The sequence below is a fragment of the Eumetopias jubatus genome, unplaced genomic scaffold (genome assembly GCF_037043125.1).
Source record: "Eumetopias jubatus isolate StellerSeaLion01/CBP00866 unplaced genomic scaffold, mEumJub1_p1.0 scaffold_7, whole genome shotgun sequence".
NCBI lineage: Eukaryota > Metazoa > Chordata > Mammalia > Carnivora > Otariidae > Eumetopias > Eumetopias jubatus.
The window spans coordinates 127,510,002-127,529,981 of record NW_028274813.1 but is presented as its reverse complement, the minus strand read 5'-3'; the positions used below and the strand labels follow the sequence as shown (position 1 = coordinate 127,529,981).

Here is a 19,980-nt window from a genome sequence, read left to right as displayed (position 1 = left end):
CTTTGCAAGGAAACTTCCTAAGCCCCATTCTCTACATGTCAGTGAACCCAGGATAGGGGCATAAAGATAAATAAATCCTAGCCCTCTGCTTTCAAAAAACTCATAATCTAGCAGAAATAAAGAGGTAGGAAAAGGGGAATTAGTGGATCACGGCAAGGGCTAGAGAAGGGAAGCAGCAAGAACTCTATGGAGCTGATATATGGAAAGAGGGTGGCTGGCTGTCTTCGAAGAGGCGGATGTCTAGTGGGGCAGGGGCGGGGCTGAGCATCATACCAAGGGATCAGAAAGCTATTGAGCTGGTTATTGGCCGAAGTCAACCCACAATCTTCCAGAACTTAGTTGCCTTTCTTGGTACAATCACTCTGCACCAAAGTGGTCCACCTTGTCTTCAAAGGACATTCTCTTCTATGTTGGGATAGAGTTGTTTGCATGCAGCCAGCCTGGAAGAGATCTATCTTCATCTCTGGAGACACCTGGATATCTGGCTCTGACTTTTGGACAAGATAGGGGCAATCCTATTTGTGACAAGCACTTTTAAGTCTGAAACTCCCCTGGCAACCCCTTGGGCCCGTTTGTTTACCGATGGTCTTCAGTGGTATAACCAGTTGGTCAGCCTGGCTTGATGGCAAGACCAAAGGAACACAACAGCCCCTGGGGGAACTTCGGCCTTTGAGTTCTCACAGAGTGAAGATTTCTTGCACAGATCTTGGTGGTTCAATCTGGAGACAGGTCTGTATGGGACTAAGGAGGACCCTGGAGAGAGTGCCTGAATGTCTCTTGAATCCCCAGTGCTTGCCTATATGATCTTCCTATGCCCCCCTACATCCTTTGCCTTTAAATAAAAGCCTTAGGTGACTATACTCAATGCAGACTCATGAATCCTTGCAAATATCTGAAATGATGAAATCTTTTCATTGCCTGCCCCAAAGGTTGCAAAATCAGATGCCTCCAGGGGCCAGGCCGGGAAGTGAGTGAAGCCGGGCAGGCACACCTAGTAAGGAAAACACACCCATCTAAAAGGAACAAAAAATAAATAAATAATAAAAAATAAGTAAATAAAAGGCGCAGCCATACCCAACATTTGCCAACTGCTGTGTTATGGAATACAGACGCTGTTTCTAGAATTTCAAAAAGCATCAGAAATCTGGATTTCTAAATAAAATTCTTTGCTTTTTAAAAACACTTTAGCGACAAAGCAATTATTTTCTTCCACCGTTTGAAAAGCCTGTGTGACAGAAAGTAGCACAGGCTTTAGTAGAATGTTAGGAACGTGAACATTCACATTTTCATTAAAATAAAATGTTTCTCGGGTGCCTGGGTGGCTCAGTTGGTTAAGTAACTGCCTTCGGCTCAGGTCATGATCCTGGAGTCCCGGGATCGAGTCCTGCATCGGGATCCCTGCTCAGCAGGGAGTCTGCTTCTCCCTCTGACCCTCCTCCCTCTCATGCTCTCTGTCTCTCATTCTCTCTCTCACAAATAAATAAAATCTTTAAAAAATATATATTTTTAAAATAAAATGTTTCTCATGGTTCAGGTCTCTTCATTTTTGTATTCCTACGACAACTTGTCTTATCAGGTATCAATTACCCCCAGGTGGTGATTTTCTATGCTCTTTCTCACCTCAGAGTCTTCACACTGTTTTTTTGTTCCATTCAGTACGTTCTTTATTCATATCTTTGCTTGGGGGGCTTCTTCTCATACTCCAGCCCCAGACACCGAGAGGCCTTCTCTGATCACCCATTCACAGTGATCCTCCTTCCAAAGGTGGAATCAGACATGCCAGTGAGAAAGCCATGACATATATTCCAAGTGAGTAATGCTGACAGCATGGGCCGGGGTGGTAGGTAGCAGTGAGAGGGGTAAGAAGTCGTTGGATTCTGGGTATGTTTTAAAGGTAGAGTCAATTTCTGCAAAGAAGACATCCAAATGGCCAACAGACAGATGAAAAAGTGCTCAGCATCACTCGGCATCAGGGAAATCCAAATCAAAACCTCAATGAGATACCACCTCACACCAGTCAGAATGGCTAAAATTAACAAGTCAGGAAACGACAGATGTTGGCGGGGATGTGGAGAAAGGGGAACCCTCCTACACTGTTGGTGGGAATGCAAGCTGGTGCAACCCCTCTGGAAAACAGTATGGAGGTTCCTCAAACAGTTGAAAATAGAGCTACCCTACAACCCAGCAATTGCACTACTGAGTATTTACCCCAAAGATACAAATGTAGTGATCCGAAGGGGTATATGCACCCCGATGTTTATAGCAGCAATGTCCACAATAACCAAACTATGGAAAGAGCCAAGATGTCCATCGACATATGAATGGATAAAGAAGATGTGGTATATATACGATGGAATATTATGCAGCCATCAAAAAAAACCCTGAAATCTTGCCATTTGCAATGACGTGGATGGAACTAGAGGGTATTATGCTAAGCGAAATAAGTCAATCAGAGAAAGACAAGTATCATATGATCTCACTGATATGAAGAATTTGAGAAACAAGACAGAGGATCATAGGGGAGGGGAGGAAAAAATGAAACAAGATGAAACCAGAGAGGGAGACAAACCATAAAAGACTCTTAATCTCAGGAAACAAACTGAGTGTTGCTGGAGTGGTGGGGGGTGGGAGGGATAGGGTGGCTGGGTGATGGACATTGGAAGGGTGTGTGCTATGGTGAACGCTGTGAATTATGTAAGACTGATAAATCACAGACCTGTACCTCTGAAACAAATAATACATTATATGTTAAGAAAAAAAGAAGAAGATAGTAGGAAGGGAAAAATGAAGGGGGGGAAATCGGAGGGGGAGATGAACCATGAGAGACTATGGACTCTGAGAAACAAACTGAGGATTCTAGAGGGGAGGGGGGTGGGGGGATGGGTTAGCCCGGTGATGGGTATCATGGAGGGCATGTACTGCATGGAGCACTGGGTGTTATACACAAACAACGAATCATGGAACCTACATCAAAAACTAATGATGTAATGTATGGTGACTAACATAATAAAATAAAATTTTTTAAAAAACATATTTTACTCCAAACATATCAAGAACGTAAAAATAAATAAATGAATAAAGGTAGAGTCAAGAGAATGGATGGTATTTAAAGCAGAGATGACCAGAGCCCCCAAAGAAAGGGCAATAGAGAAGAGATCCCAGGACCGAGTGCTGAAATGTTCCAGTGTTTAAGGGTCAGAAAGATGAAGAGAAGCCAGCAGCAGAGACTGGGAAGGACCAGCGGGGGGACGTGGGGGGCAGGCACCAGGAAAACTAGAAGGTGTCCTCAAGGCTGAACATCGGTAGGGGCTGGAAAACTATACACAGTGAGCTGGAGACAGAAGAAGGGTATTAAAATATGCTCAGAGAAATTGCCCCCTTATGTATATACTCAACCTTAGGGGGTGGATCATAGTTCATTTAAGATGGCCATCTTTATCCAATTCCTCTCGCCAGTGATTTATTCAGGAGAGCAGTAAGACATATGGGGATATTTGTCAGAGGCTTCTGGGCAATAATTTTGTGCCTAATAAAAGCAGAAATAGCACTTTCTTGCCACCATCTCTTACTTTGTGCTTGGAAAGCCAGTATGGGAGGATGGGAGAGTTTAGAGCTACAGTGATCATCTTGTGACCATGAGGAAAAAGGAAGGAGAATGACAGAGATGCCAGGCCTTATGCCCTGACATCGGTGAACCACTTACCCACCCCTGGAGCCACCTAATTTGGGAATTCTTGATAAGTAAATAATAAACACTTCTACGATTCAAAGCCACTGTTATCAGTAACTGAATGCATCCGAGACACATACCGCCTCTTAAAAAGCAAATCATAGATAAAAGATCATCTGATTGATTTGTATAGTCTTCCTTAAGAGCAAAAGACAACTTGCTATGGAGCTTGCTAAAGAGCTCTGTGCCAGGCCTCAGGGGTCCCAGGCTTCAGTCTCAGAGTATCTGACCTTGACCAACTCACTTGCTCTTGGCGCTCAGTTTCCTCCAATTAGAAATGAAGGGGATGCTAGGAGTTTTCCTTCATCCCTTTCACTTCTAGTATTAGATGACTCCATAATGTTATAATTAATGGCTTATGCCTTATAATTTGTCATCACATCTCCTTTCAAGGATAACACTTCCCTTTCTGGGACTCAAGAAAGGTGAGGCAGAGGGGCCAAGGAGAGGGTGAAACTTCTCGGGGACATTTCCTACACATCCCCAGCAGAGACTGATGCATGCCTCTGAGTCAGCAAAAATTCCAGCAGTGAAACAGAAAATGCTCAGTCTGCATGTCTGAGCAGGCCAGGTAGCCCCCATGGAGTGGAAGGTGTTCAGTCTGTTCAGTGGACCCCATGCGGCATATCAAAGGTGATTACAATCCCGGGACCATCTATCTGACTCTCCTTTACCTCTTCCCTGCCCTGATACAATCTGAGACTTTTTCTGGAAACTAAAACAGTCCTTTGCAATGTGAAAACCAGCTCATCTGGGCTTGTGCTGCCCATAGTTTATAAATAAAGAGGGATTTTTACACCCACCGGTCTACAAAGGACCATTTTAGCTGAGCAGTTGTGAACTCCACATCTGACATAATTCTTGGCAGTGGGGGCACGGGGGAGTTCTTTTCACCTTTACTGCTCTGGTCTCTACAGGGTGATGGATCATTCCTTAGGAGCCCTTCCATGGCCTGATACAGGAGGGCAGTGTTGCTCTTCATTCCCTGGATAGCCTACTTGGGCTGATGGTCTATGCCTCAGGGACTGCTGTGAATCCCCAATAAAATCAGCACCTGCCTTTCTGGTGCAGCTAGTTGGAACATGGACTACATCCTGCTCTCACCTACAGAGATGGGCTGTACACCACTCCAGCACTCCCAAGGGGGCCCCATGCTTGCATCATACTGGAGTGATGCATTTCACATAAAAGGTTGTTTAAGGTTAACAGGCACCTATAAACAACTTCCATGGATGGGACAGCAAGGGAAAGGGGAAGCAATAGACTTTGAAATCAGACCTAATCACTGGTCTCAAATCCTAGATGTATCACTACTTTTGACAAGTTACTTCAACCTCTTGGAGCCTAACTTTTCCCATCTGTAAAATGCTGAAAACAATGCTTTCCTTGCAGGTTGCTAAAAGGATGAGAAATGTCATATATAAAATGCATAGTACAGAACGGTTGCAAAGGGAAGATATATTATCAGATTATAGCCCTTGGTGGTGGCAGTATAATTATTATAATTGGCTTTCAAATTAGAAGAAAGTTCACAGAGGTTGTACCAGGCACTGGGAAGTAACTGACTTTTTAGCATTGGTTCTCCTTTGGTTTTCTATGAATGCATCTGTGCAAGAGAAAAGAACTGCCCAGCCTCATTACTAGAAAGTAGCCCCCGGTGAAGATGAGTGGCAGTGAGTGACAAACAGGACAGGAAAACAGCTTTAGGAACTGAATGGCCGGCCAGCAGGCATCCTCTAAGATCTCCGACATCATTTCCCTCATCATGTAAACGGGGGATTATCACTCTGACCATCTCATGGGGTCATTTAAAATTCAGAATATCCATGAACACCACTGAAGATCTGTAAAGCACCATGCAAAAGGAAATGTGGTTTTTGGATGCAACCCCATTTTTTCAGGCTGGTCAAGGTGCATGCAAACATCCCAACCATCATCACAAACACAGGAAGGAAGCCTTTCGGGGACAGTTCCTACAGAGCACAATAAGAAAAACCCTGACCTCTCAGCAGCTCCCGCTACCTCTGAGATTCTGTAAAATACCTAGTTCTCGTACCTGGCTGCACCCTGGAATCACCAGGGAGCTGTTAGCAAATGTCTATGCTCACACCTCACCCGTAGAGATTCTGACTTAATTATTCTAGATGTATCACTACTAATTATTCTAGAGCGGGGCCTGTTTCTTTTTAACAGCTCCTCAGGTGACCTAATGGGCAGCCAGGGCTGAGAATACTCATCTAGAAGTGGTTCTCCGCTGCAGCTGATTCCCTCACCCCCATCCCCACCCCCACACCCCTCCCCGGGGGGACATTTGGCAACATCTGGATATAGTTTTGTTGTCATAAGTGGGAGCTGGGTGCTTCAGGCATCTGGTGGGGTAAAGGCCCGGGATCCTGTTAATAGCCTTGAATGCCCAGGACAGGGCCCCAGAGCAAAGAATGACCTAGCCCCCAAATGGCAATGGTGTGCTAGTTGAGAGGCGCTGTTGAGAGGGGCCACCCAGAGAACTGGTTCAAAACAGTCAGTCGCTGGGGCACCTGGGTGGCTCAGTCAGATAAGCATCTGCCTTCGGCTCTGGTCATGATCCAGGAGTCCCAGGAACAAGCCCTGCATCAGGCTCCCTGCTCAGCAGGGAGTCTACTTCTCCAGCTGACCCGCCCCCCTCTCATGCTCTCTCTCTCATTCTCTCGATCTCAAATAAATACATAAATCTTAAAAAACAAAAAGAAAAAAACAGTCAGTCGCTGACTGTACCACACAAAATGGGTCAGCAATATTTCTGGTCCCTCCTCCTCCCTGCTCTCCAGAACCAATCAGGAGATGGGGTCTATTTCCCCTCCCTCTTGAAATATATATATCATATCTTCTTTATCCATTCATCAATCAATGGACAATTGGGCTGCTTCCATAATTTGGCATTTGTAGATAATGCTGCTTGGGGTGCATGTTTATATATATATATATATAAAATATATATTGGGGTGCATGTTTCCCTTTGAATCAGTGGTATATGTACACAATGGAATATTACTCAGCCACAAAAAGAATGAAATCTTGTCATTTGCAACGACATGGATGGATCTAGAGAGTATTATGCTAAGCGAAATGAGTCAGTCAGAGAAAGACAAATACCATATGATTTCACTCATATGTGGAATTTAAGAAAAAAACAAATGAGGAAAGAGAAAAAAAGAGGAGAGAGAGGCAAACCAAGAATCAGACTCTTAATTATAGAGAACAAACTGCTGGTGACCAGAATGGAGGTGGGTGGGGGGATGGGTGAAATATGGGATGGGGTCGAAGGAGGGCACTTGTGATGAGCACCGGGTGTGGTATGGAAGTGTTGAATCACTATATTATATACCTGAAACTAATATTACACTGTATGTTAACTAACAAGGATTTAAACAAAAAACTTAAATATATGGTTTTTGCTTGTCTTTCTCTCTCAGGATAGGCACCTTGGCCACCCTGAGCCAACAAGTATGAAATCTAGTTCTCTTGAAGCTGCCATGTTGACGTAGAGAGACCCTATAACATAAACAGCCCCCAGCTGTTTGTGTCTTCCCAGCCTTGGCGCCCACTGAGTGTGTGAGCCTTCAGATGATTCTAGCTCCACCTTCTGGTTGCCCCAGGTAATGCCAAGTAGAGCAGAGGCCAGATGTCTGCCCAGACCAGGTTCATTAGCAAAGAAGATGGTGTGAAGGTTTTGGTTCTACAAGGAATATATGTTTGTTTGTTTGTTTGTTTGTTTGTTTGTTTGTTTGATACACAGAAATACAGAGCCAAAACGAAGCCCATTATGATTTGGTGAAAGATCCGTGCCAGGCTCCCCTTGATTGGACCACTAACATCAAAGGCTTTATATACTTTTACAGGGATTGAGTTACTTATATATTGAGCCCATGCCCAACCCTGCAACTTCCCCTCCATTTGCAATAAATACACCAGTTTACTTAAGAATTCCCCCTCATTCATTCCAGTTGTATTTTCCATGGTCTGGGAATTATATTTTCAAATATGTGGATTAAGAGCCTTTTGAGCTTTTTTTAAATCTGCTGAAGTTTTCCATGGTAGGGACAATATAAATATAGGGAGGTCAATATAAATAAGTAACTACAACATTTTTATGTTGATAATTAGTAAGTCGATAGTTACCAAACATCTTTATTTACAAGGTCTCAAGGAATGTGCATATAACCATGGAGGGGGAAAAAAAAAATCCTTCAAGTCTTTGAAGGTCTTATTGCCAAAGGAGATGCTCTGTAAGCAGAATAGAAAGAATCTGCTGAGCTATCCTTACCCTAACCAAGGTTAAAACAAGTGAGAAGCTGAAACATCAGGTTTTGCAGATAGACCAGAGGAGCAGGATGAATACGGACTGAGCACCTACTATGTGCACATCCTGAGCTGCACAGTTAGCCTGAGCTATTCCATTTAATTCTCCCAGCAACCCTGGGAGCTAAATACCATCCTCTGCTGCGTTCTCCTCTCTCTGTGTGTGTCTCTACCTCTCTGTGTCTCTCTCTCTGTCTCTCCTCCCTCTCTCTCTCCAGACAATGCTATATTTACTCCAAGTAAAACTAAAAACTACACATACATAAGCTCCAAATATCTTTGATTCAATCTAGATTAAAATCAGAGTAAAACCCAGGATCTACAAATTTGCACCAGCAGTTAATAATTTGAAGTGGTTGACACAAGTGCTTTGAGACAGAGGTAGGTACTATCCTTTGATGCAGAAGTGGAAAGGCACAGAAACCGAAGCACCTGTAGACAAGTGGGAAAGTGCCTCACTCAAAGCTAAATCCATACTTAATCTGTATCTCACATCATGAAAGTGAGGGTTTTCTTTGTAAGAAGTTCTCCTTGTAAGATTTTTTTTTTTTCAAACCCCCTTGGTTAATTGTGGGAAAAAAAAAAAAACCCTCTTCATCTTGAGAACACGATGCTGGTTCTTTGGATGGATGGTTGGCTGGTGGGTTGGTTGGTTGTACAGAAAGTTGTTTTTATTCATTGTATGTTGGCTACAAAAATACTGGATTTATTCATCAGCTTTGTAATAGTCAACCCTTTGCTATGAATGCATTGATCTTATAATAAATACAACCAGCCGTGGAAAAGTGTAAATCTCTTAGAGAGGGGCTATCTTCTTTGCCTAGGTCCTCTGCTTCCTTCCTTGCATAAATTAAACAAGAAAAATGGTACTTACAGCAGAAATATTTTAAAGCTCTATATAAAAATCTTAATTTTTCAAAACACTCACATGGCATCTACTACTTCCTCTACATACCAGTCCAGGGACTGCATATTTCTCCCCTGGACTATTCTAGTAATCTTGTCATCTCTCCTACCTCTAGTTTCCCTGACAATCCATTCTTCATCAATGTGGGGGTTTGCCAGTTGCTCAGTAGGTCTACCCCAATGACACATTCCAGAACTGGGGGCATAACCACAGGAGGGTTTCGGGACCCACTGAGCCCACTGTGAGAGGGACCTGAGCTAAATCTCCATTGATCACCTACCTCCATGAGCCCCCACTCTGCCTGGTGGACCACAGAGATGTCTGGATCCCCTGGAATTAGAGCCAGTTCAGAGCCAATGTCCCGTCATCTTCAAAAGTTCTGATTATTTCCCTTTCCCCAGCGCACAGTTGGAAAGACTGGGAGAAAGCATGTTTTCAGTGTACCAGGATCCTTCCTCAAGGAGACTCAGCCTCTTCCTCGTTCAGGGGTTCTGGGTCTGTAAACTGGCTCAAGTCTGGAAATGCACAAGACACTGTTCTTATGATACAAGGTGGAGTTTTGTTCACTTTACCTAGAATTTTTCTGCTTATACAGAACGAGTGAGAATTTAGTATGCTTCCGACCTGTTTCACTTCTGAAAGCACCACAGTGTCCATGAGTCAGACTGTTCTAATTGCTGCCCTGACTCCACCAAGCTCATTTTACTCATTAGTTGGACAAAAAGGTCCAGGGGATTCTGTACGTGGTCACCTTGCCTCTTCGAAGTGTTTCATTAGCAGTATCCAAGGATGATAGTTGGAGTATCTCTGTTGCCACATCACACCCAGGGCGATCAGTGATGTCTTTACTACTGGAATAGTCAATCGTGTCTATATCGAATCTGATTAGAGAGTCAATTCCAGAAGCTCCAGAATCAATTCAGACTCTCATCCTCTAGAACCATTCCCAGTACCAAAACCCCTGGAGCAGAGTGACCCTCCTAAAACACAGGTCCCAACTCGTCAACCTCTTCCTCAAAGGCATTTGATAGCTCCTCATTAAACAGCCCCCCATTGCCTGTGGAATCAAGCCTAAATATGGCAGTGAGGGTGGACTCTGTGAAGGGATCCCTTAGCTTTTCTTCTAAAGAATCCCATCATCTAAAAAATCTAAATAAGAACAACTGATATAAATAAAACACACACACACATATATTCCTAGCAGTGGATTTCACCATCATTAGTATTTATTTTCACGGTGGTAGGTAAGTATTTACTGGGCACATATTTTGTGCCAGGACCCAGGGCCCAGAGTGGCCCTCCTTTCAGGAACTGATACTCTGAATTCAGGGCTAAAGAAAAAGTAGTTCATAAATCACATGTTCTGCCCTGATGTTCACCTCGAATTCACACATAAAACAATTAAAGGATAATTTTCCGTGACAGCAGAGTAGTAAGGGCACCTCTGAGCTGCTGTGGAAATTGAGCTCAAAATTTATTCTAATGAGTCCATCCTGTGTGACATTGCTCCGCGTCTGCCCTATAGTTCATGCAGACACCAAGCCCCAGGGGTCCCTTGTGAGGTTCTAAATTACTGTCTGAAGAATAGGACTCCCTGAGCTGTCACACTGCAGATGGCAAGAAAAACTAAGAGCCAATAAAATACACGCCAAGCAACTAGACCCTTCCAGGAAATCAAAATCCTGAAGGCAAAAATGAAACTTTTGCCTGAAAATGGGACTCTCTTTCTTTTGGGCAGCAGGAAGGTGGGAAGAGTCCGCCTTAAAATCCAGCTGCTTAAGGAGTGTTTTTGCAATTGTGGAGAAACTTTGGCGTCAGTGGACCCAAGGCAGGCAAAGGAGGATGCTAACAGTTTGCCCTACACATCCCCAGCATTAAATGCAAGGGAACAAGGCACTGAGATGCCAACAAGAAGGTGTCATTTGAAAACACCAAACACAATCCTGAACTACCTACCTTTAACGTCAATTCTTTGAATGACTTTTTTACATATAACTGGAATATACATCAATGGGACCTGAAAGGGCATTAAAAAGAAATGTGAATTCATTCGTCCACCACCTAAGATCATGGAATCTCAGAGAAAAGACTTCAGAGCAGCCTGATCTCAGGCTCCATCCCTTACACGGCCTTTGTTTTCTTCATCTTTGGGCCAAAAGGATAATATTGGATGTGACACTGCAAGTGCCCCATGCTGTTTTATATTTTATATCTTTTGTGTGGGCTCTAGTTCTGCCTTCAGAATAAAACTCATTGATCTGTGTCAACTACATTTGAGTTAAAAAAAAAAAAAAGCAGAGCACAGGGTGTTACACACAACTAATGAAATCATTGAACACTACACCAAAAACCAAGGATGTACTCTATGTTCGCTAATTGAATTTAAATTTTAAAAAAGCAGAATGTAAAACTGCAAAAAAATAAATTTAATTAAATACATGGTACAGTTGGACATTAAGTATTGCATATCCTCCCACCCCAATTTTTAACTTTTTAAAATGGACTTTAAATAATAAAAGCATTTTTCTCTGTCCTGCAGTGTGCAGACAGGCCTTGCTAGAGCCATCTATTCTTGAAATGTTCTGAACCGCACTCTGAAAACAGTTACTGAAAGCACTGGGCTTGCATTGATTTTCTTTGATATACTGTTTGTAAGGAAGTCGTGATTTTGAAAACAAAGTAGTTTTATTCCATGAAAAATACTTCTTAGCCCAGAAAAGTAGTATGCAGAGTTTTTCTTCTTGTTTTATAATAAGCTACTAAGACGCCCTTCAAGTAATAATGTTAATAAGTTAGCACACATATATAAAAGAATAAAACTCACTGAGTGCTATGAGTTGCTGACTTTGTGTGGCCATCAGCCAGAGGGAATCCCAGGCACGTGATAATATTCAGTAGTTTTAAAAATAATAATGAAGGAAGATTTTAATTAACAAATGAATGCATTCTCCTTGTCTTGAAGGAGACCAACCACTTGACAGTAAGCAGGGTAGGGCCTTCAGTGCTAACAATATTTTCACAGAATTTTTCTTCCCCAAGTGAGACAATTCTAGATGAGTGACCCACTAAAATGCAGCACTTGAAGGAGCTCAACTCTCATCTTTCTAAAAGTTCAGGAGTCAAGAAGAGAATGAGAAGACAAAGTCACAGACTGGAAGAAAATGTCTGCAAAAGACACTTCTTGTTAAACGACTCTTACCTGAAACATACAAAGAACTCCTAAAACAATATGGAAACAACCTAATTTAAAAATGGGCTATCACCTTAACAGACACTCACAGAAGAAGATACATATTTGGTAAATAAGTATATGAAAAGATGCTCCACGTGGTATGTCCTCAGGGAAAGGCAAGTTAAAACAACAAGGAAACACACTTATAAGAATGGCCAAAAACCAGAACACCAAGGATGCTAAAGGCTGGCCAGGATGTGGAGCAACAGAAAGTCTCATTCATTGTTGGCAGGAATGCAAAATGGCACAGCCACTTTGGAAGACAGTTTGGCCATTTCTTACAAAACCAAATGTATTCTTATCATATGATCCAGCAATCACACTCCTTGGTATTTACCCAGAGGAGGTGAATATCCATGTCCACACAAAAATCTGCATGCAGATGTTTATAGCAGCTTTATTCTAGTTGCCAAAACTTGGAAGCAACCAAGATGTCCTTCAGCAGGTGAATGGATAAATAAACTGTGGTACATCCAGACAATGGGATTGTATTCAGCACTAAAAAGACATGAGCTATCAATCCATGAAAAAACATGAAAGAAATTTAAATGCACATTACTAATTGAAAGAAACCAATGTGAAAAGGCTACATACTGTATGATCCAACTATAGAATATTCTGGAAAAGGCACAACCTTATGGAAACAATAAAAAAAAAAAAACAGATGTGTCCAGGGATTGGAGTCAGGGAAGGGCTGAATGGGCAGAGCACAGTGGATTTTTTTTTATTTTTTTATTGTTATGTTAATCACCATATATTACATCATTAGTTTTTGATGCAGTGTTCCATGATTCATTGTTTGCTCATAACACCCAGTGCTCCATGCAGAACGTGCCCTCCTCAATACCCATCACCAGGCTAACCCATCCCCCCACCCCCCTCCCCTCTAGAACCCTCAGTTTGTTTTTCAGAGTCCATCATCTCTCATGGTTCGTCTCCCCCTCTGACATACTCCCCTTTTCTTCCTCTCCTGTTATCTTCTTTTTCTTTTTTCTTAAAATATGTTGTGTTGTTTCAGAAGTACAGATCTATGATTCAACAGTCTTGCACAATTCACAGCGCTCACTGTAGCACATACCCTCCCCAATGTCTATCACCCAACCACCCCATCCCTCCCACCCCCAACGACTCCAGTAACACTCAGTTTGTTTCCTGAGATTAAGAATTCCTCATATCAGTGAGGTCATGTGATACATGTCTTTCTCTGATTGACTTATTTCACTCAGCATAACACCCTCCAGTTCCATCCACGTCGTTGCAAATGGCAAGATCGCATTCCTTTTGATGGCTGCATAATATTCCATTGTGTATATATACCACATCTTCTTTATCCATTCATCTGTCGATGGGCATCTTGGCTCTTTCCACAGTTTGGCTATTGTGGACATTGCTGCTATAAACATTGGGGTACACGTACCCCTTCGGATCCCTACATTTGTATCTTTGGGGTAAATACCCAGTAGTGCAATTGCTGGATCGAACAGTAGCTCTAATTTCAACTGTTTGAGGAACCTCCATACTGTTTTCCAGAGGGGTTGCACCAGCTTGCATTCCCACCAACAGTGTAGGAGGATTCCCCTTTCTCCACATCCCCGCCAACATCTGTCGTTCCCTGACTTGTTAATTTTAGCCATTCTGACGGGTGTGAGGTGGTATCTCATTGAGGTTTTGATTTGGATTTCCCTGATGCCGAGCGATGTTGAGCACTTTTTCATGTGCCTGTTGGCCGTTTGGATGTCTTCTTTGGAGAAATGTCTGTTCATGTCTTCTGCCCATTTCTTGATTGGATTATTTGTTCTTTGGGTGTTGAGTTTGAGAAGTTCTTTATAGATTTTGGATACTAGCCCTTTATCGAGCACAGTGGATTTTTTAGGGTAGTGAAAGTACCTTGTATGATACTGTAATAATAGATACATGTCCTTATACATTCATCCAAATGCATTGACCGTATAACACCAAGAGTGAGCCCTAAATTGAAAGTCAAGTACAAGTTTTGGGTCACAATTATGTGTCCACATAGGTTAAACAATTATAACAAATGTTTCACTTTGGTGGGGGGGAGTATCGGTAATGGGGGAGACTAGGCATGTCTATAAGGACAGAGCCATGCAGAACATCTCTGTACCTTCCTCTCAATTTGGCTGTGAACCTAAAACTGCCCTAAAAAATTAAGTCTTAAACACACACAAGCATGCACACACACACACACACACACACACACAGGGAAAGGAAAGAGAGAAAGAACTGGGTTAGCACAGAAAAGAGGGGGCCTTGTCACCAGCCCACGTAGGGCGGCTTAAAAGTCTGTAAAAAATAATTTGGCCTGAAAAAAATGGGCAATGTCATCACCTGAGAAGATCTAGCCCTGAATTTGGGTGGCTCATCATTACCAAGTCATCAGTTTAGTAACAACAACTATATATAACAAACAATAATAATAATAACAAAACAACTAAGATATCTTGAGCACCAATTATGTACAAGCACCGTTTTAGGCAAGTTAAAAGCACAGAACTCATAGAATCCTCACAAAACCCTATAAAGTAAATCCCATTGTCATCTCCATTTTGCAGACAAGGAAACCAAGGCACAGAGAAGCTAAGCCATTTTCCCCAAATCACCCTATTAAGAATTGGCAGGGCAAGGACTCAAATTCAGGCTGCCTGGCTCCAGGGTGCATGCCACTCCATTATGTCATTGCAACTATAATTTGTCCCAAATGCAGGGAAAGAGAATGTCAAGATACAAAATAGCAAGAACTAACAGTTGTGTAGGCCTTATGCAGGGCTGTTTGCTTTATCAGCTTTATCTCATTTAGTCCTCACCAAAAAAAAAAAAAAAAAGTATTATTACCCTATTCCACATATGGAAAACAAAGAGAATTTATGAAGGTCACTAACTGGTAAATGGCGTAGCCAGTGGCCAGACTCTAGCACCCACAGCATCATTTCTCACACCATGCCACCTCTCCGTTGGAAGCAATCTATGGTCCTCTAAGCAATCTACGGGGTGCTTGATGACATGGAAAGAAGGCCTGCCCCATGGCATGACCTCTTTTCCAAAGACCATGTAGGAAAGAAAGGCAGAATGGTGGAACAGAATGAAAGGAGACTTTGAAATCAGACAAACCTGGGTTGAAATCTCAGCTCCAGCAATTATTATGTAACCTAGGATATAGCTCTCCATGTTCCCTGACATGTACAAATGGGGTGAAACTCCTCTAATCACCATGGTGACCATGAAGGTCATATGAAACAGCATGTGGAAATGCTAGTCCCTGGAGACTTTCCCATCATCTACCACCCCAGATCCATTCCCTTGACCACACAGGGGGGGCCCATAAATGCATAGGAAGTCCATCTCTGCTCAGGTAGTCTGCCTGCCCTTCTTGGGCTGAGTCATAATGTCTTCTTGGCAAACACCAAAAGCAAAATTGCACAAATATGAGTTCTCTAGATTAGGACCACATTCCCTTGACTCCAAGCATTTGCCCTGGGAGCCATCAGGAGCTCCAACCATGCCGCAGCTCTGTTAACGAGGTTGCCAGAAACCGACGTGGTGGAGAGACCAAGAGGGCATGAAATCATTACTGACATTGCCAGTTTGGCCTAACAGGGACCCAGGGTTTCAGTTGAGACTAACACAAAGCAAATTAAGGCCTTGCAAATGTTTAGATCAATTGGGGATTGTATGGTTTTGTTTGGGGCTTGGGGTTTGTTTTGTTTTTTGCCCTTACCAAAAAAAAAAAAAAAAAAAGATTCGAACTTAAAATCACATAGCAGAATTTTTTCAATAAAAATACAATTTTAAAAAGCAACTAAAATTCTAATGGTATTTAAAAATTTTGGCTGATAGCCTTGCTCCTTAAGTCATTCCTTCTGTTTGTACATACTCAGTCTCTTTTGGTTCCCTACTAGTCATATATAACACAGTTTAATCGTTTTAAATGGTCCCTTAGTTAAGCATAAATGGATTAAACAAACTTTAAAAGTTTCCAGGAACAACTCTTTATTGCAGGTGTTTTCTTTATTTTCTATCCCAATCTTATTTAGAGGGGCTTTAAATCAGGGCTGGCAAACTACAGGCCATAGGCTAGATCTGGCCCTTTGTCTTTTTTCATAAATAAAGTTTTATTAGAACACAGTTATGCCCATGTGTGTTGTCTATAACTGCTTTTGTGCTACCAAGGCAGAGTTGAGTAGTGGTAACAGAGACTATCTGCACCTGCAAAGCCTAAAATATTTACTATCTGGGTCTTTATAGAAAATGTTTGCCAACAGTTGCTTTTTTTTTTTTAAGATTTATTTATTTTAGTGGGAAATTTTAGCATGAGTGGGAGGGGCCAAGGGAGAGGGAGGGAGAATCTGAAGCGAACTCCACACTGAGCACAGAGCCTAATGAGGGGCTCAATCTCACGACCCTGAGATCAGGACCCTGAGATCAGGACCTGATCCGAAACCAAGAGTCAGTTGCTTAACTGACTGCACCACCCAGGTGCCCCTGTCAATGCTTTCTTTAAAGCAAGTACTAGAGAAGAGAGTCGTACAAGATATTTCATAGCACTTATCTCTACAGTAATTAAATAACTCTCTGTGTCTGTTAATGCCTGTTTGTCCCGCTGTATGTGAGTCCCTCGAGAGACAAGGACCATGTCTATCCGGTTCAATATTTTCTTCCCGAGGCCTGAGCACAGAGACTGGCACACAGTATACACATAATAAATATTTGTTGGGTGAATGAATTAAGTTGCTAGACAGGTTTTGAGTTCTTGAGAGTTCTTAAGAACATGACTCATAGTAAGTTCTCGATAACTATATGTTTGCTAAATAATCAATTGCATGGACTTTACATTTAGAGAATGGATATGTTTCCAAGACATTTAATGATCAAGACAAATCCTTGTCTGTATTATGATGAATCTCTTCTACACCACACCATTGGTACCCATCCTCTCTCTAACTTCACAAAATCCTCTTTGTCTCAGGCCCTGATATCTGAGGCTTGGCTCTCACGGTACCCGTCTCATTACTGATTTGCAAGGCTGGTCCTCCATCCTGTGGAATCCATCTGTGCTTCACAGTGTGATTCCCAATGGCCTGCAGGGGATCTAGGGGTAAGCTCAGCCCAGCATGCATCCCCAAGGTGCATGGGCAGTCAGCCCACTGACACTTACATACAAGAGAAACCGGAAGCAGACGCCATCCGATTCTAGGACTCAGAGAGGACTGAGTGGAAGAGGCCTTCTGGCCTACCGCTCACAAAATGTATTTGCCATTTCAATATGGAAGGTGGTTTAATATGAAGATGAGAGAGGTCTGACTCTCAAAAAGGCAGTAAGATTTGGAAAAAGAACTAAGAACTTGAGAGTCAGACAGACTTGAGCAGGGATCCAAGCTCTAATACTTATTAACTGGGTAAACTTGAGCCAATTAATTTTCTCTGAGATAAAAATGCCTTAAAGGCAAATGGAGGTAAAATGAGAACATTGCAAGGGCATCGTGATAGATTTAAGGTGCCCAATAGTGACAGGTACTATATAAATTTAACTGCTCTTTCCCCTTCATAATTTAATGCCACAAAGAGAATGATCTTTGGAAATTTCTACTTACCAAGCATTCCTTTTTTGGAACTGGACAGACACATGTCCTTCTCTGCACTGGGCAGGACAAAACTCACCACGAACACCTCCACTCCATCAGCCATCAGAGCCAAACCCAAGACAAAAAAGAGGATCCACTGGAAACGCCCGTGGCCACACTCATCAATGATGGTCTCGTACTGGTGGGCCAACTGCTCCTCATCTTCCATCCTCTCGGCCATCAGGTCAGTCTGGCCCCGAAGGCCATCTGCCCTGGAGGGTGCCATCTTGGCCTGCTTGGCCTTGACATCATCTGGGTGAGGGATGCCCTGGTACTCGCCTTCATAGATCTCATCCTCCTCATCGTGGCCTTCTGTAACATCGCTCTGTGCGTCCTCCTCTGGGTGGGACTCATTGCCACGGTAATAGCCATCATTGGGGGCATACCCCTCATAGTTGTCCTGATACTTGTAGTCATCCATTCCTTGGTTCCGGGACTGCCGGGTTGCCTCTCGAGCTATATCTCTTGCACTGTGGTAGAGGTTTGGGCTGTTTCGATAACCATCATCCATTATATGTGCAGAGGCGTTAAAGGTAGAATCTGTTCGTGTGACTTCTTGGGCGATTCTCCCCCTTATCTCCCAAACAGAGCAGATTTATGCAAAGACACTGTAAGTATCCTTTTGCGTTCAGTGTATATTGGAAGTTTTTGGAAAGTTTCAAATTCTGGTCTGGTCTCCTTCAGTGACCCAGCAGAGTTTTGTGGGGAGAGGTTGATTAGAAATGGGGTCAGCTGTTTTCCTTGACAAGAAGCCCACAGGATTTGGCAGCTTGCTAGCTGGCCTGATTTGTTCTGCCACTGAAGGTTATGCCCTGGGAGTAGAGAAAAGGGAAAGAAGAGTGTTATAAAATGAAGAAATTCTTAAAATACTCTCAGAATTAAACAAATATGTTTACACATGCCAGCGCTTCAGGTGCTAGGTGGAGGAAATCTTGATTAGACATTTGGATTTGTATCAAATGAATAAGGACTGAATCAGTGAGACAAAGGGGAAGGGAAGAAACAACAGTGGTCAGGGAGGTCTTTGGAGGTGCTGATTAACCTACGAAAAGGGTCAACTCTTATGCAAGAAGGAAGCAGAAAGTGGGCAAGGGATTCTCAATACAAGACGATATTGTGTTACGGGATTTTCTGTTAGAATTTATCAAGTCTTTGGCAACAGGACAGATTTATTACAGCTCAGCTTCTGTTAGAAAAATGCCAGCTTTTCTAACTTTGTTATGAGGTTGCTACACGATTTTTATATCTAGAATACTGTGGCAAACCTCCAGGACCATTTCTCCGAAGGCCTGGCTCACTTGGAGACTCAGCACTTTGATGGTTTGAGGGCCCCCCTGACCTTGTACTTGGCATAACTGGGGAGGAAACGCTGCTGAAGACCCAGAGCCGGAAAGCTTGATGCTGCCACATCAGGGCTGCATGACCATTCTCATGCCCCTCTGAGGCTCTGTTTTCTCATCTGTAAAATGGGGATAATAATACTAGCTACCTCACAAGGTTGTTCATAAAATGCTTGGGACCTGTGTGGGAAATATTATTTTAGCCTTGACATGATTGTCACTCTTTTTTTATTCCTAGTCCCAAATGTAGAAACCAGGACCCAGTATTGTCAGAGCCAAGGCCAATCCCCGACGCCGCCTGCTGATTCTCACGCCCAGCGACTGGCACACCCTGTTCCAATCACATCCTTAGAATCTCAGTTCTCGCAAGGTTTGGAGCCACCACTTCATGAAGCCTACTGTGTGCCAGAAATTGTGCTAAATGTGTCACGTCCCTTCTCCCTAACTGTCACAATGATCAAAACAAGAAGAAGAAAGTATTTGTACTTTCATTTTACAAAGAAACTGTGGCTCAGCTGGAGTTAGGTCAAGATCAAACAACTAAAACTCAACGCCAGACCCACTGATTCCCAAAGTCAGTTCTTTCCATGGTCCCTGTGCTTCCCAAACGCTATCCAGAGGGACTGTCACATAGATTACCTGGAGGGCTTTAGAATGCAGATTTCCGAGCATGCAGAGGGGCTGGTTCAAGCTCAGGGGTCTGAGTTTTCACACAGCTCCCCAGAGGGACACGGAGGCCCAGGTGCTCCCTGAGCAACCCTCAGGGGTGGAGGCAGGGCCCCTCCCAGACACCT

At 42.9% G+C, this 19,980-nt stretch overlaps 1 protein-coding gene across 3 annotated transcripts in view; it reads right to left on the bottom strand.

Moving 5' to 3' along the window:
- SV2B (synaptic vesicle glycoprotein 2B) overlaps positions 1 to 18,357 on the bottom strand; it is a 79,770-nt gene extending 61,413 nt beyond the window's left edge. For 2 of the 3 annotated variants that reach the window (XM_028122189.2, XM_028122190.2), the window contains exon 1: positions 17,817 to 18,267. In XM_028122189.2, coding sequence (XP_027977990.2) covers positions 17,817 to 18,267 — 451 coding nt within the window. Of the gene's footprint in view, positions 1 to 17,816 lie in introns of all 3 variants that reach the window. The other variant, XM_028122188.2, reaches the window with a different exon arrangement.
- Between the last annotated feature and the right edge of the window lie 1,623 nt (positions 18,358 to 19,980).